The sequence below is a fragment of the Gracilinanus agilis genome, chromosome 4 (genome assembly GCF_016433145.1).
Source record: "Gracilinanus agilis isolate LMUSP501 chromosome 4, AgileGrace, whole genome shotgun sequence".
NCBI lineage: Eukaryota > Metazoa > Chordata > Mammalia > Didelphimorphia > Didelphidae > Gracilinanus > Gracilinanus agilis.
Genome location: NC_058133.1, coordinates 248,282,620 through 248,300,731, shown reverse-complemented (window position 1 = coordinate 248,300,731; position 18,112 = coordinate 248,282,620). Strand labels below are relative to the sequence as shown.

Genomic DNA, 18,112 nt, shown 5'->3' with positions numbered 1-18,112 from the left:
ATCCTATTAACTTTGCTGCATAGAAGCTTTATTTATATTATGGTGGTGAAAAAACTATATATCCTCTTTTAAAGTCTATTCAAAGTTAGTATAATCCTATTTATTACAGTGTTTTTAGTGCTCTCTGAAAATACTTATAGCTTGCCCCTTACCTGTAGCAGGAGGTGGGGTTTGATGAGTCAGGTTTTCATTAAAAAAAAAAAACAACACTTCAATAGTAGTATTTAAAATCATAGAAATTCTGTTTTCAAAATATATGTGGATTCCCATACATAAAGGTCAATAATGGAATCTGTTTTCCAATAAACAATGAGATTGATTTGTGGTCAGGAGATTTTTCTCTGTCAGCCAGTGTTTGTCTCCTTTGTTAGTGGTGGTGTGAAAAAGGGAGTGGGGGTGGTGTTGGCATGAGAAAAATGGAAAGTGGATGAAGGGAGTGCTCTAGTCTCCAAGTTTTTGCTTAAAAATTCATATTAGTATGTAAGTAGTTAGTCCAATTGTCATTGTCCATAAATCATTGAATTACTAATTTAGTTTAATTAACTCCAACATATTAACTGTTGTATTTATATAAAGGAAGTATGTTCTTTATCTTGAACAGCTTTGATTTCTATATTAAAAAAACCCTCTTTTGAAAATTCTTGAAAAAGAAACCCTGAATTTTCATAGGAATTGTTTCCATCTATCCTAATTGCCTTTTGTTCTTTTAAAATTTCCTTCTACACATATACATCATTTTAAAAACTCCTGCTTATTCTTGACTTTGGTTACACTATATCAATATTGGATCAAAATTTATTCAAACTGCCAACTAACATCTCAAGGGCTCTAAAGTTATCTCTCTAAAGTTCATGTAAGGTAACTTATCAATTACAAATCACTCAACTCATTTTGTCATTTACTGTTTCAGTCCCTGAAAATAATTATAGGTAATTGTTTCTCCTTCCTGTGTGTGAAGAAGGGGTTTAATAAGTTTGTAAGAAGTGCCAAGGCCAAACTTTTTTTGTTACTAACAACCTTGTCTTTCCATACTTTTTTTTAACAACTTAAATTACTATACTAATGAAATTTGCATGTTTTAAAACCTTGATAATAAATTACTCTCAATGGAATATTAATTGAAACTTCACAATTTTCAAATTGGCTTTGATTAAAGTCCTTTAACAATATTTCCTTCAGATGTCACCATTATTCCAGTAAGAGTCTTAAAGCATTTACTCTTTTTCCTTTCCTTACACCTTAAAACATTTCTACGTAACTGAGTAAGTTTTTTCTCTCAACATCATCTGGCTTCTCCTCTTTTACCCTTATTACAAATAGAGGAGAGGTAACTACACATAAGTGCCTATAATTAATAATCTCATACCAAGTCCTATATTTGATTCCTGAGTTGGTCAAATTTTCCTTGTCAATTGTATTATACACATTCACAATTTGCATAAAAATTAATTTTCTTTATAGTATAAATTCATACATACTTTGTGTTCACCCATTACTACATTCTAACAAATTGTATTTGAATACATGTTAATCCCTAGACCATAAATTTCTTCTTATACATTGCACATATTTTAAAAACAATTTTATATATCCTAATCATGTACAACACTGTTTAGAAATTCCATCCTTTGCAATATATCAAAACTTTAATACCTGTGCTAATTCACATTCACACATTAACAGATTTAAAACTTCTTATATCCCAAAGTCATTATATGTTCACTTGTTGCTAGTTCTGACAGTACATGCATCTCATCTGAAAATCCAAAATTTAAATCCTAGAAAAAGTTCTCCACGTTACACCACAACTTTTTCTTAACTGAATTTTGCACTTTTATTACAGATCTTATGTTTACTAAGTAGCCACATTGCAAGTCCTAATGAAAATAAACAAATCTCTAACAATAAGTTTTGTGCAGAATTAAATTCAGCTAACATTTCACACTTAACTGAAAAACAATTATCACCATGAATGAAATTACACTGTATCATAGTATATGTCAAAAATCATTAGCAATTCTCCAAAGTTATCAATCTTTAACATTAAATCTAATCAAATTGTGGGATCAAATTTCCCCTATCTATTCTGGTCTTTTCTCTTTCCTTTCATTGGGGGCCCACCGAGAAAAGGGAGGAGAAAACTTTGTTGAATGTATATTTTGCCTTTGTCCTCTAAGTGTAGAGGGCAACATTAATTACATCCCTCCATGGAGGATTTTGGAGTGTATTTTCTGATCACCCAATTAAAAATACAGAGATAAGAACAAACAAAAAACACATAAGACAGACAACATTGAACATAGACTGTGGGAAGCATGCTTAAAAATTAATCAACTCAGGATCCTGTTATTAAAATGTACTTGTTTTTTACATTGTGCTAAAAATCTTGTGGTCTCTCAGTCTAAGATCTTCACTAAAAAAAGTTCATTCTGAGTTTTCCAGGAAGCTGGCCCTTTAAATGAATGAGTTCTTTTATTGCTATTAGGAAGTGCATATTTCTGAAGCATGTAATGCCTGCTGTAAATCTAACCTTGACTGAAAAAAAATCTTCTCATTAACCCTAAGTGTGAAGTAAAATCTATATATGATACTCTTGGCCAGGGGCATATCGACCAATATGTCCACTTGGGTGGTAAGAGGGGGACAAATCTTCTGATCATCCAAAGTCTGGTTGGGTCTTGTTCAAGCCAAGATGGGTATTTGTCTCCATGCTAAAATCCTTACATCTGCAGCCATTTGATTTAAGTTCCTTTTGAATTGCAAATTCCCTGAATTCAGGCTTGCTCCTCTTCACAGACCAGCAGCAAAAAAAAAAAAAAAAAAAAAAAAAAAAAAAAATGGAACTAACCTGCTTTCCCCCAACCTCCTCTATACTGTTTCAAGTGCACACTTTAACCTGGGGGAATCTTGCTAAATTATGTGACTCAGAGGTATATAACAATGCTCTGGGCACTGGACCTTGCATGTCCCAACATTGGGCACCAAATATAGCAGTATGTCCAGGAGTCCAGAATTGGGATGGTGGCAGAATAAAGCAAAGGGTGAAACAGAGACACTCACGTTGGTAGGTTTTAACAATCGTGATTTATTCCACCATGCTTCTCCTTTGGTAGAACCAGAAGCAACATATGTACATTATTCTACTGTGAGAACTGAGCCAGCCTTTGTGAGAATCATATAGTCAACAAAAGTAATTTTGACTAGAAACTGTTTTCCTTTTGGTCGTATATTTGGAGCAAAGGAGGGAATTTTCCCCTACCCCATTATCTCTTTTCTCAAGGCTGCTTTTTCTCTGTAGCTATGCCCTTTTCTTGACTCCCGCAAGAATGCCAGGAGGGGGAGGGAAGTGTTTTGAGAAGATTTAACCCCTTTGCTCTCTTCAGGGTAGAATACTGTTACAAGAAGGGGAAGATGAGGGTGGTGACAGGTAATGCTTAAAACCTTACTCCCACTGGAATTGGTTCAGAGAGGGAAGAACAGCCAGATTTATTGGGGTATAGAATCCCATCTTACCCTATAGAGAAGTAGAAGGGGAATAAGAAAGGGAGTGTGGGGGGGAGGAGAGTAATATAAGGGAAGGAAAAGTTGAGGGGAGGGGTGAATAAAAGACCCTAAAGAGAAGTAGGAGGGAAATAAGAAGGGAAGTTGTAGTAAGGGAGTAAAATAAGGGAGGAGGAAAGTGGGATTAATTAGAAGCAAAATGCTGATGTGGAGGGAAAGAATGAAAGGAGAAAGGGCAGAATTAAAAGAGGAAATCAAAATGATGAGGAATATACAGATGGTAACTATAACTGTGAATGTGAATGGGATGAACTCACTCATAAAAAGGAAGTGGATAGCAGAGTGGATTAAAAACCCAAACCCCACCATATGTTGTTTACAAGAAACTCACATGAGATGGGTAGACACACACAGGGTAAAGGTAAGAGGCAGGGGAAAAATTTATTGGACATTAACTGAGAAAAAGAAGGCAGGAGTAGCAATCATGATACCTGACAAAGCTAAAGTAAATTAGATCTGATTAAAAGAGATAATGAAGGTAATTACATCCTGCTAAAAGGCAGTATAGATAATGAAGAAATATCAGTACTCAATATATATGCACCAAATGGTATAGCATCCAGATTTTTAAAAGAGAAACTATTAGAGTTCAAAGAGGAAATAGTAAAACTATGTTAGTGGGGGACCTCAATCTTTCCCTATCAGATCTAGATAAATTGGACCAAAAAGTGAGAAGTGAATGAAAATTTTGAAATATTAGTTAATAGATACTTGGAGAAAAGTGAATAGGGAAAAAAAGGAATACACCTTCTTTTCAGTAGCACATGGTACATATACAAAGATTGACTGTACTAGGACATAAAAACATTGCAAACAAATACAGAAAAGCAGAAATAATAAAGGCAACTTTTTCAGATCATAATGTGATAAGAATTATAATTAGTAAGGGTTCATGGAGAGGCAAATAAAAAATTAATTGGAAATTAAATAATCTAGTTCTCCAAAACTGGTAGTTAAAGAACAAATTATAGAAACAATTGCTGATTTCATTGAAGAGAATGGTAATGAGGAGACAACATATCAAAATTTATGAGATACAGCCAAAGCAGTACTCAGGGGAAAATATATATCCCTGAATGTTCATATCAACAAAAAAGAGAAAGAAGAGATCAACAAATTGGGAATGCAACTGAAAAAACTAGAAAAAGAAAAAATTAAAAATCTTCAGATAAAGACCAAATTGGAAATACGAAAAATCAAAGGAGAAATTAATAAAATTGAAAGTAAAAGAATTATTGAACTAATAAATAAGACTAGAAGCTGGTATTTTGAAAAAAACAAATAAAATAGATAAAGTATTGGTTAATCCAATTTTAAAAAAAGAAAGAATAGAATCAAATTAACAGTATCATGAATTAAAAGAGCAATCTTGGGGGCAGCGGGGTAGCTCAGTGGAGTGAGAGTCAGGCATAGAGATGGGAGGTCCTAGGTTCAAACCCGGCCTCAGCCACTTCCCAGCTGTGTGACCCTGGGCAGGTCACTTGACCCCCATTGCCCACCCTTACCACTCTTCCACCTATGAGACAATACACCGAAGTACAAGGGTTTAAAAAAAAAAAAGAGCAATCTCACTTCTAATGAAGAAGAAATTAGGGCAATTATTAAGAGCTATTTTGCTCAATTATATGACAATAAATATGACGATCTAGGGGAGATGGATGAATATTTACAAAAATGTAAATTGCCTAGGTTAACAAAAGAGGAAATAGAATACTTAAATAATCCTATATCAGAAAAATAAATTGAACAAGCCATTAAGGAACTCCCTAAGAAAAAAATCCCCAGTGCCAGGATGGATTCACAAAGTGAGTTATTATCAAACATTTAAAGAACAACTAATCCCAATATTATTCAAATTATTTGACAAAATAAGTAAAGAAGGAGTCTTACCAAATTTTTTTATGACCCAAATATGGTACTGATTCCCAAGTCAGGAAGACCAAAAACAGAGAAAGAAAGCTACAAACCCGTCTCCTCAATGAACATAGATGCAAAATCTTAAATACTAGCAAAAAGACTACAGCAAGTTATCACAAGCATTATTCAACTATGATCAGGTGGAATTTATACCAGAAATGCAAGGATGCTTCAATATTAGGAAAACCATCTGCATAATTCACCATCTCAACAACCAAACTAACAGAAATCGCATGATTATCTCAATAGATGCAGAAAAAGTCTTTGACAATATGCAACACCCATTCCTACTGAAAACACTAGAAAGTATAGGAATAAAAGGGCCTTTCCTCAAAATAATAAGCAGTATTTAATTCAATCCATCAACAAGTATCATATATAATGGGGATAAATTAGAATCCTTCTCAATAAGATCAGGAATGAAGCAAGGATGCCCATTATCACAACTAATATTTAATATTTTACTAGACATGCTAGCAGTAGCAATTAGAGAAGAAAAAGAAACTGAAGGGATTTAAAGTAGGCAATGAGGAAACTAAACTATCAACTCTTTGCAGATGATATGATGGTATACTTAGAGAATCCAAGAAAATCAACTAAAAAGATAGTGGAAATAATAATTTTAGCAAAGTTGCAGGGTACAAAATAAACCCACATCAGCATTTTTATATATTTCCAACAAAACTAAACAGCAAGAGTTAGAAAGAGAAACTCCATTTTAAATCAGTCTAGACAATATAAAATATTTGGGAATCTATTTGCCAAGACAAAGTCAGGCATTATAGGAACATATCTACAAAGCACTTTTCACACAAAACTAGATCTAAACAATTTGAAAAACATTAATTGCTCATGGGTAGGACAAACTAATATGACAATCCTACTAAATTAATTTACTTATTCAGTACCAAACTACCAAAAAAACTTTTTCATAGAATCAGAAAAAATTATAACAAAGTTCATTTGGAAGAGCAAAAGATCAAGAATATCAAGGGAAATAATGAAAAAAAAATGTGAAGGATGGTGGCCTAGCAGTATCAGATCTTAAACTGTACTATAAAGCAGTGGTCACCAAAACAATATGGTACAGGCTAAGAGACAGAAGAGTGTATCAGTGGAATAGATGAAGGGTAAATGATTTCTGATAAACCCAAAGATCCCAGCTTTTGCGACAAGAATGCACTATTTGACAAAAACTGCTGGGAAAATTGGAAAATAGTATGGGAAAAATTAGGTTTAGATCAGCATCTCACACCCTATGCCAAGATAAATTCAAAATGGGTAAATGACAAATATAAAGAAGGGAAATTATAAGTAAATTAGGTGAACATAGAATAATATACCTGTCAGATCTATGGGAAAGGAAAGAATTTAAGACCAAGCAAGAGAGAGAGAAAATTATAAGTTGTAAAATGAATAATTTTATTATATTGAATTAAAAAGGGTTTCAAACAAAACCAACGCAACCAAAACTAGAAGAGAATCAACAAACTGGGGTAAAAATTTTATAACAAAAATCTCTGACAAAGGTCTAATTTCTCAAATGTATAAGGAACTAAGTCAAATGTACAAGAAATCAAGCTATTCCCCAACTGACAAATGTTCAAGGCAGTTTTCAGTTTTCAGTTCAAGGCAACATTTCAGACAAATGTTCAAGATAATTTTCAAATCGAAACTATCAATAATCACATGAAAAAATATTCTAAGAACTGTGGGAGTAGAAACACAGAAGAAAAACAACTGCTTGGTCACATGGTTCAATGGAGATTTGATTGGGGTCTGTAGACTCTAAACAATCACCCTAGTGCAAATATTAATAATATCAAAATAGGTCTTGATCAATGACACATGTAAAACCCAGTGGAATTGCTTGTTGGCTATGGGGGGCGGTGTTTGGAGGAGGGGAGCAAAGGAACATGATTAATGTAACTATGGAAAAATACTCTAAATTAATTAATTAATTAAATTTAAAAAAAAGAAAAAAGTGTTCTAAATCCCTCTAGATTAGAGAAATGCAAATCAAAACAACTTTGAGGTGCCACCTCACACCTAGCAGATTGGTCAGTATGACAGTAAAGGAAAATAATAAATGTTGGATGGGATATGGCAAAATTGGGACACTAATGCATTGCTGGTGGAGTTGTGAATTGATCCAACCATTCTGGAAGGCAATTTGGAATTATTCTGAACCGGTTTTAAAAGAATACCTGCCCTTTGATCCAGCAATACCACTGTTGGGTTTGTACCCCAAAGAGATATTAAGAAATGGTTGTACAAAAATATTCATAGCCATGCTCTTTGTGGTGGTAAAAAATTGGAAAATGAGGAGATGTCCCTTGATTGGAGAATGGCTAAACTAATTGTAGTATATGATGGTGATGGACTATACTGAAAGGAATGATGAACTGAATGATTTCTATGTGAACTGGAAAGACCTCCATGAAGTGATGCAGACAGAATCAAGAGAGCATTGTTCATAGAAACTGAAACACTGTGGAATGATCAAATGTAATCAACTTTGCTACTAGTACTGATGCAATGATCCAGACCTGAGAGACTTATGAGAAAGAATGCTATCCATTTCTAGAGAAAGAACTGTGGGAGTAAAAATGTAGAAGAAAAACACATGATTTGTCACTTTATATGGGTATATGATTTGGGGTTTTGTTTTAAAAGATTATCCTATTACAAAAATGAATAATATGGAAATAGGTATCAAGTGATAACACATGTATAGGTATCAAGTGATAACACATGTATAACCCAGTGGAAATCAGCTCTGGGAGTGGGGAGACAAGAGGGGAGGGAGAGAACATGAATCATGTAACCATGAAAAAATATTTAAAAATTAATTAATATAAAAAATAAATGAGAAGATTTTTTCCATAATGACTGTTTCATCTCATCAATATTTCTGACTTTGGTTTCATAAAAGTTAAATAAGGGTAAGAGATTCTTACCTCTTCACTTGCTGTTTCAGTGACCTCCTCACTAAAAGACAGGAAAGGGAAACCAGTTAGATCATTGATTTTTTTTTTTTTTTGCTAATCAATAGGATTTTGAGTTGGACTCTAGAGATCATATAAATCTAATCCTATCATACAGAGGAGACCAAAGATAAGTGGTCTGCTCACAGTCATACAGGATTTGTATGTGGGTCCTCTAACACAGAATTTGGTGTTTTTATATGATGCCTTACCCCTCCTAGTAGATTATAAGATTCTTGAGAGTAAGGACTGAGTCTAATTTTTTTTATCTTTGGACTCTGATTGAAAGTAATGGGGTCTTACTTCTGTAGATTGAATTAACTGAGATCCAGACAAAAAGTTGCAGGACTCCCTGTAGAAAATCTAGGGGATTAGGGCACAGCTAGCAATTTGGTTTTCAAATCCTGGCACTAACATTAGTTCTACTCTCCTACTCTCATTTTTATCCTGCTGAGTTTGCCACTGTCTCCATGGAGGCAGACCAGAGGTTAAGGATGAGGATGTGAAGTGTGTGAGTAAAGTGATGACCAGAAGTTCTGATCCTTGGGGGGACGTGGGGAGAGGGACAAGAATATTTCATTTAATGCATGTCCAATATGCACAAATTTACTTTAATTGAGTATTGTACTGAAAAGAGTACTATAGTAGAAGAAAGAAGACCTGGGTTTCCATCCCAGCACCAGCACCTACTGAGCATTTACCTCTCTGAGCCTTTGGTTCCCTCATCTGTAAAATAAGGATAATGATGATTCTCAGTTTGTCTCAATTATTTGTAAAATAAAGAAATTGGATTAGATTATATCTAAAAATCTCCTCCTGATCTAAATCTTTTGATTCTACTCATATTGGTTTTAGAGGAAAGCAATGTAAATTGCAAATCATCATATGTATATGAGCTATTATTAAAGGCAAAGATCTTATTTGACTTTTTATGATTTTCTGATTAGGAATTAATGCAATCCATCCTTTTAAGCTAGGCTAATATGCCCAACCCATCTGGAATCATAGAACTACAGATTTAGAGTTGGAATCCAGGGAAGCTGGTGGGTAGAGGAGAGGAGGGAGGCACTCCACTATGAGAGACATCCAGTGTAAAGGCATGGAGATGGGAGAGAGGATATTGTTTGTGAGAAACAGCAAATAGACCTGGATTATAGCACACACAGAATATATTCTTCAAGTATTAGAGGACTGAAAAGGCAGTAAGGACCAGGTTATAAATAATTCTAAATGCCAAACAGGGACTTTTTTATATGTCTGAATAATGAAGTCAGAAGCCAGATTGCAGGGGGTTTAGAAGAGATTATGAGAAGAAGGAGTGGTTATGGAAGTTAAATCAATTGACGAATTTAAAAATTAGGATAGTTGAGGGAACATCAAAAAATATGTTGGAGTGGAAAAGAAGACTGAACCTGGCACTGAACTCATTGAGGGAGGGTGTCTTAGAGGTTGATAGATAGTGACTATCAGGATCTGAATTAATTAATAAATTTGGGAAGAGTAAATCTCAAGGAGAAGATGTTGTTGAGTGATGGTGACAGAGGAGGGTTTGGAAGTGACAGTGGGGAGCACCTCAACCAGTGACTCTAAGAGAATAAGTGAAGGTGTAGGTAGTATAAAGGGTGGCTGTGTCATTTGGTGGGGAGGCAAATTTCAGTAATAGCTAGTAGATGGACAGAGTGAGAGAGGAAAAGACTTAGAATAAAGGGAAGTTAGTTGTCTATAGAACAGATATCCCAGAGGCACAATAGAAGGGCTGGGTGGTGTTTGGTTGAAACTTTCAGGTGGGAGATTTGAAGGGAATAGAAATAAAGAATCAAGCAATGGGAGTGGTGGTGGAGAATGATATTTGAATGTGAGAGTTGAGAGGAGAACATGATTCTTCCCAAGAAAGTCTAGAAAAGGGGCCACAAGTACAGCATTAGATTGAGAGGAACACAGTCAGATGAGATTCCCTACTTCACTATTCCTCTTTCCCTCATAAAGTAGAGATCAGGCAGAAAAAGAATGCAGGAGATAGAAGGCCTGAGATCAAAGAGAAGACGGTTCCTCTTTGTCCCAGAGGTTCTTCACATCACATTTCCACTTCACATTTACTCCCACATCGATGGGAGATTGAAATGGCAGAAGGAGGTCAAAATTGCCTTGTGCTGGTACAGATGGAAGTCTGCTTTGGGGCAGGTGTTAAATACCCAGCCTAATCCCTTACTGTGTAATCTCAGGTGGCATACTATGCTCAGGCTAGAGATAGAAAGGCAAGACAAATGGTCAGAGGAATGGTTCCTCCAAAATAATTGATTAATTTGGGAATGGCTAAACTGTGGCATATGAATTAATGAAATCTTATTGTATAGGAAGGAAGAAATACTGAATATGAAGAATTCAGAGAAACATGGGAAGATTTATACAAACTAGTCCAGAGTGAAATATGCAGAATAATAGACATAATGAAAATTAAAAAACCATTCAAAAGAAGCTGGACTCTGAGTAATTGTAAAAGCCATTCTTGCTCCTAGAAATAAGAGGACTAAAAATTCCTCCTTTCTCTCAGTAGAGGCAGGAGAAAGTTGGAACAGAATATCACCTACATCATCAGATGAGGTCATCCTCAATTTCTACTCAATTATTTACTTTGATACAAGAAAGTACTCAGAAATTACTGTGATGGTAAAAGAAGAGGTATCAATAAAACTTTAAAAAATAAGTAGTAATTTTGATTGGTCATAAATTTGACTGATCATAAAGGTATTTTTGCAAGAGTTTTTAGGAAACCAAATAAAGCAAGACAAGAGTATATGTTGGCTTGTATATCACATATACATGATATTGAATGATTTTAATTAGGATGAATAGACTGAGTGCAAGGGAAACACCAGCAGAGTTCAAAAAGAGACTGTAGTTTTGTGGACTAGGATTACTTTGCTTTGGTCATCATGGTAGCACAATGGGAGAAAACATGGGGCAGCTAAATGGCTGGAATAGGAGGCCTGGGAGTTGGAAAGATCTGGATTCAAATATGATCTCAGGTGCTTCCTAGCTGTGTGACCCTGGGCAAATCACTTAACCCAATTTGCATAGTCCTTGCTCTTTTCCCTCAGTAAGACAGTAAGAAGAATTTTAAAAAAACAATAGGAGGGACCACATTTGTATATTGTGCTTATAGTTCATACTGTTCAAGGAAGGACCTTCACATAGCCAGAATTGGAATAAGAAATGATGCAATTAGTTAGAACCAGTCTAGGAATATCCATCTGATTGATTATTAGCTCCTAATTCCTTACACCAGCACTTACTGTAAAATTGGGCATGCATTAACAGTATGTAAGCTTATTAAGGTCTTTGAAGGCTTTTTTGTAGGCAAAATCCAACCAGTAGATGGTGCCAAAGGACAGCTGTACAGGTGAAAAATGGAGCTGATGAACAAAAAAAAATTGTGAGTAGAAAATGATTCTAGTAGATTGAGTTAGGGTTCATAATGAAAGTTCTGAAAAGCGTGGGGCGGGTATGGGACCAATGGCTTGCAGGGTAGATAGACTCATAGTGGAGTAAAGATCAGTAGCCAGAAATGCTAGCAAAGCAGGTAAAGTTGAATCATTTTCCAGTGAAATCCTTTGAAACCCTTACCAAGATTCTTTCCTAATACTGATGGATTGATATAACCTCACAGGAATTCTTCCAAGTCTGGGTTGGAGCAATGGCACATTCTCCACATAGATGGTGACAGAATTTCAAAGATCTGATTCTTATTTATGGTATGCAACTAGGAGGATAAGGTGAGTTACCTGAAGTAAGAGCGAGCCCTCAGTGTTTATACCTGGAAGACAAGGTCAGCCTCTGGCCTGAAAGGGTCATCTAAGTCCCCAGGAGTGTGAGTTTTTTCCTAGGTCATAGTATTACTAGATTTAGTATTCCAGTACACAGAACATTAGAATCCTAGAACATAGTATTATGAGAAGCTCCTTGAGGAGAGGGATGGACTATATCTTACTTAACTATTTCCCCAAGCACACTACCTACCTAGCACAGAGTAGGATTTCAGTAAATATCTGTTGAATTGAAATGGATGAAAACATATTCTTGTTGGTGGTTTATATGTTATTTGAAAATACTGATGGTTTTGGAGTTGATATTTTAAGGGATTGAAAAGCAAGTGGGTAGTAAGTAAATAGAGGCAATGAGTGTGGATAATCCTCTATGTGTTTGACTATGAAAGAGGAAAAAAAGATATAAAATGTTTGCTTAAAGGGATGGCAGTTAAGTAAAGGCTTTTTATGCATGAGGAAAACCTAAGAATGTATGAATAAACAGCTGGTAAAGAGCCAATGCATACAGTGAGTTTGAAGATGAGAGAAATGAAGGAAATTATTGTGGGAGCAAACTCCAGAGAAGTCCAGAAGTAGAAATTGCAAGCCTTTTCATATACTTTAGTAGATAGCCTTTGAAAACTCACGAAGTTTTGTCACTCTCCTAATACCCATCCATTCTTGAAACTTTTCCAGCTTGGAGGAAATTGCCTGCCAAAGCTTGCACTTCACTGATACAGCCTTTGAGAACCTGGATTCCCTTTGGGCCACAACAAAGTATCAGAATAGAACTGTCAATAAAGAACACATTTTTTAAGATGGTATCAGTTTAACTTCCTACATCATCCATGTATCCATGATGTGAAACATCTGAATAACTTTTGAAATATTTAGGGGATTGACTGAATTTCTCATTTTTCATCTCAAAGTTTAGAATTATAGCTAAAGTCACATCCATGTCTTAATGTAATCTGAGAACTCTAGGAATCACTTTAAATGACTGTTTCAAGAGTGGGATCATTACATAGAATTGGAGGCAGGTGTCAGAATTGCTTGAGCTTTCAAAATACTTAAGAGCTTTCTTCCTTTATTGTCACTCCAATGCCAAAGCACAGTGCATTGAACATAGGAGATATGCAATTAGTGATTTTTGGATGAATGACTGTTAAAGTGCTTTCAGTGAAGTTATGGGCTTGGATAGGTTAGGTGAAAACCTAGAGCAGGGGTCGGCAACGTATGGCTCTCGAGCCAGATCTGGCTCTTTTGAGGGCCAGATATGGCTCTTTCTGCAGGAGCCATAAAGTCAATTTTTTTTTCAGGCGCTGTTACAGGAGCGCGCACTGTGAGCACTGTACAGCTCTTATGAAATTACATCTTAAAAAATGTGGCGTTTATGGCTCTCATGGCCAAAAAGGTTGCTGACCCCTGACCTAGAGAGAGATGTTAGAGGAAAAGTTAAGATAAGGTAGGAAGAAAGCCACAGGGAAATAGCCACACACCTTAACTTAACTTTTCCTATAATAGAGGGAGAAATAGTACAATAGTCCGAATGCTAAGAGATGAAAGCCAAAATTAGAGTGTGGCCACATGATTGGAAAGTAGCCAATAGATTTGAGAAATACGTAGATAGATGTGACAAAAAAAGAAAGAACTGATTATATATGATGGTGAATGAGAGAGAAGGATAATACCCAAACTGTGAAGCCAGGTGGCTGATTCAGGATGATCCTGCCCTCAGTAGAGAAGTTATGGAATGGGATGGGTATGAGAGGAAAGATAATGAGCTCTGTTTTGAATAGGTTGACTTTGAGTATGGAATAAATGTTCAATAGGCAGTAGATGAGGAACCCAGGAAAGAGACTAGACTAGAGCTACTCTCAGTGGAGAAGTTAGGAAAAGGGAAAAGTTTGAGAGGAAAGATAATAAGCTCTGTTTTAGATATGATGAATTTGAGTAAGAAATGAATGTCCAATAGGCAGTAGATGATGTGGGACAGGAACTCAGGAGACAGTCTAGATTAGAGCTGCATATATACACCTAAGAGTCATCTTTATAGAGAAGATAATTGAACCTCTCAGAGCTGATGAGATCACTAAGAGAGTGGGTACAGAGAAAGAGGAGAGAAAATGGAACAAAGCCTTGGACTTCCACAGTTAGGGTGTAGGCCATAGATGATGCTCTAGCAAAGGAGATTGAAGAGTAGCCAAGGGAAGTTCATGTCATTAAAACTCAGAGTCTTATAGCATTGACATTTGGTAGGGATATTATAAATATCGAGTCAAATCTTATTTTAGAAATGAAAAAGCTAAGATACAGAGACAAGAGATGACTTGCCTAAGGTCACTTGGTCAATTAAGGGAGGAACTGGATTTGAAACCCCGACTTCTGGATGCAAACTTGGTATTCTTTCCATTATACCATATTCATTTACCTTGGAACTAAGGCTCTTGTCTTGGCTGACTCTTTCCAAAACTTAAGGTCAGTGCTCTCCCAGGTGGGTGTCAGTTCTCTCTGCTTTAGGAGCTGCTGTTGATATGTGGCCTGTAGCTTTCTGAATGTATTTAGGTTCTTTTCTTCTTGACAGATCAGCCAACATCCATGGAAACGATTGGGAACACTCATAGCCATTTCTATAGTTGGCATAAAATATTGAGCCAAAATAACCTTATTTATATAATATTTTATAGTTTACAAAGCCCTTTCACTTACATGTATTTCATTTGAGTCAGCTGTATAAGGTAGGCAGAGAAGACAGCACTATTTTACAGATGAGAAAATTGAGGTTCAGAGATATAAAGTCATATAGTCAACAAATAGAGAGACAGGACAAGAACAAAGGCATTTTGGCTACTTGTCCAAAGCTTCTTTCTGCTACTTTTCTACCAAGAAAATTAAGTGGACTAACTATTGTTAGCTACTGAACTCAGCTTATGAAAACTCCCATAAGAGTTTTACTGACCTTCTGGAGAGGTAAGCTCAATTAGTTTTATGATTTTGACCTAATGGGAAATTTTTAGCTCTTACTGTAGTGAAATAGAGTCAGTGGAAAATAGAGTAAGCTTTTAAACATTAGAGAAGCTCAAACAGTGATAGAAAAAAACCACTACTCCATGTCAATAATAATTGTGATTCTAGGGCACAACAACCCTTATAAAGCAACCTCTCAATGGGACTCTTAAGAACCATTCTTAGAAGAGTCACCATAGATTTGATTCCCATCCATAACAACTCCATTAAATTAACCCCAACAAAGCTTTCCAGAAGTCAAATCCTTGCCCAGGGTGATTCTCCATATTATCATAGCAACCTTATAGGAGCTATCACTAAAGTATTTAATATTCTATTAATGTTCATCTGGAAAGAAGATAAAAAATTAAGACCAAATGTTAGTGAGGACAGAAATGCCATATTGGTTCTCATTGCTGATTCTGATGATGGGCCTAACCCTAATTATTACAAAACAAATCCAGATGTTTCTGTCCACCCTGTGCTTTCCCATACTTTACTTTTATTAATCAATCAACAAGAATTTTTTAAATGCCTACTATATACCAGGCACTGTTCTAAGTTCTGGGAATACAAAAAGGAGCAAAAGACAATCCCTGCTCTCAAGGAGCTTATAATCTAGTGGGAAAGACAACATACAGATAAATATATACCAAGCAGGCTTTATATAGGATGAATAGGAAATAATTGAAAGAAGGGAAGCCCTGGAATTAAGAAAGGTTAGAGAAGGCTTCCTGTATAAGGTAGAAGAAGGAGCAGGGGATTTAGAGTTAGGTTAAAATATTAGTACTATATGACCTTGAGCAAGTAATTTTGCCTTTCTAAGCCTCAATTTCCTCACCTGTATAATTGGGGGTGGGTGGTAATAATATTTATACTATCTTCTTCAGAGAGCTGTGACGATAAAATATGATGTGTGTAAAGCATTATATAAATATCAACTTATTTAATAAAGGGAACATAGTATAGCAGAAAGAACACTGGATTTAAGAGTCACAGGATCCAAGCTCAAGTCTCAAGACTGATACTAGTTATGTGACATGATCAAATCATTTAAGCAAATATGCATTTTTGGAAAACCCAATTTGGGAGAAACTTTTAAATCCTTTTTATTTGGCTCTTTGTCTCCTCCAGATATTTCTTAGAAGTCATTTTAACTAGCAGTCATTTAATAATAATTGTAGAATCATACTATATGTATATCTCAGAAGAGGGAGGGAAACAATCTAGATCATATAATTTTGGGAAATGTTATTTTGAAAATTGTTATTACATGTAATTGGGAAAATAATATATCTTTGAATTAAAAATTAATTGCAGGAAAGGCAAGTTACTTTCTATCTGACACATACCTAAATGTGACTTTTAGAGAATCTCTTTTGGCCAGGTTACTTCAAAAATCAGATCACAAGTTATTAAATAAATATAATCATATATAGGCATGGTGATTCTTTTTTTTTGCAACCATCTTGGGAAAGGTACCTAATTCATGCATAGAAATTCACTCTAGTTGTCTTCTATTCTGAATCTATTCTGAAGATAGTATAATATACATTCCGGTAGTCTTTTCCTTTGGCCAAAAGCAATCCATGTTTTGGGAATCATTATAGATGTAGGTCCCCAAGATCATCCTGAGGACTTGTTCCTGAGATAGATCCATCAAGGTTACTTCAGAGACCAACTTGGCAAGGTCAACAGGGAAATATCTCTAGAGGACAGCCCAAGTTGATGGGTCACTTTGGAACCCTGGGAAATGAATCCATAGGGCCACTCTAGAAACATTCTGCCATAATCTACAAACAAGTTCACAAGAGTCAAAGAACTTGGGAATATCACCAAAGCTACCATCAGTTCCACCAAGACAACTCTTTCAGAGTTGCTTTTCAAGATGATCTCAGGGTGGCTCCCTAGAGCAACCTCACTGAGATCACCTCCACATCAATTTTATTAAGGTCATTTCTAAATTTATCTTTCCAGAGTCATTTGATGGCATGCCATACAGAAGAGGAATAGAACATATTGTATGTAGACCCCGAAGTCAAAATAAGGATCAAGGAGTGAAAGTTATAGAGAGCCTGATTTCAGTTCACATTAAGTAAACAGCACTGTCTCACAAGGGGCATATTGAAGCAGAGACTGGGTTTGGCTTAAAACAGAGATAGCCAACCTATGACACAGGTGCCAAAGATGGCATGCAGAGCACTCTCTCTGGGCATGTGGCTACTCCCCCCTCCCCCAGTTCTTTAATAGAAAGGCAGAGGGACTCGGGCAGAGCTGCTACCTTCCCCCTTTTCACCACACCTGATGACATTTTTTCACATCATCCACCCTTCTGCCCATGAGCCCAATGGGAGCTCACAGGGGTAAGGTGGGTGGCAGAGCTGGAGGGGAACAGAGTGCTTGGGTCACTCCCCTCTCCCTCTCTATACTAGCTGAGGACATTCCTTACTTCGTCTGTTCCTCCAATAGCAACCCAAATGGGAACACTTTCTCCCTCCCCTGTGTGAGATAAAGGGAGGGGTGAGGTATGCCCACTCAGTGAGGGGGCAGGGCATAGCATGTGGTCTCTTAAAAGCATCACTGGCTTAAACTGTTGGGTTCATTGCAAGGGTAAATCTTGAATTCAGTGAGAGATTTCTTACTCTCATCTAGGATTCCATAATGCATGACTCCCAGAGCAACCCAATGTTGCACCTAGTTCACTTTGAATTTACCTTTCCTAACACTATGGGAAAATAAATACCTAAGGTTTCTCCAGTAAGTTGTCTCTGAGAACTTCCCAGATTCACCCTATTTAGACTCGACACTTACTAAACATTGAGATTACAACAATGAATA

The 18,112-nt window shown here is 36.0% G+C and overlaps 1 protein-coding gene across 1 annotated transcript in view; it reads right to left on the bottom strand.

The window, feature by feature from the left end:
• LOC123246296 overlaps positions 1-18,112 on the bottom strand; it is an 82,282-nt gene that overhangs the window by 28,256 nt on the left and 35,914 nt on the right. Inside the window, exon 11 of the mRNA XM_044675214.1 lies at positions 8,439-8,469. Within this exon, the coding sequence (XP_044531149.1) occupies positions 8,439-8,469 (31 nt within the window). The remainder of the gene's footprint in view (positions 1-8,438; positions 8,470-18,112) is intronic.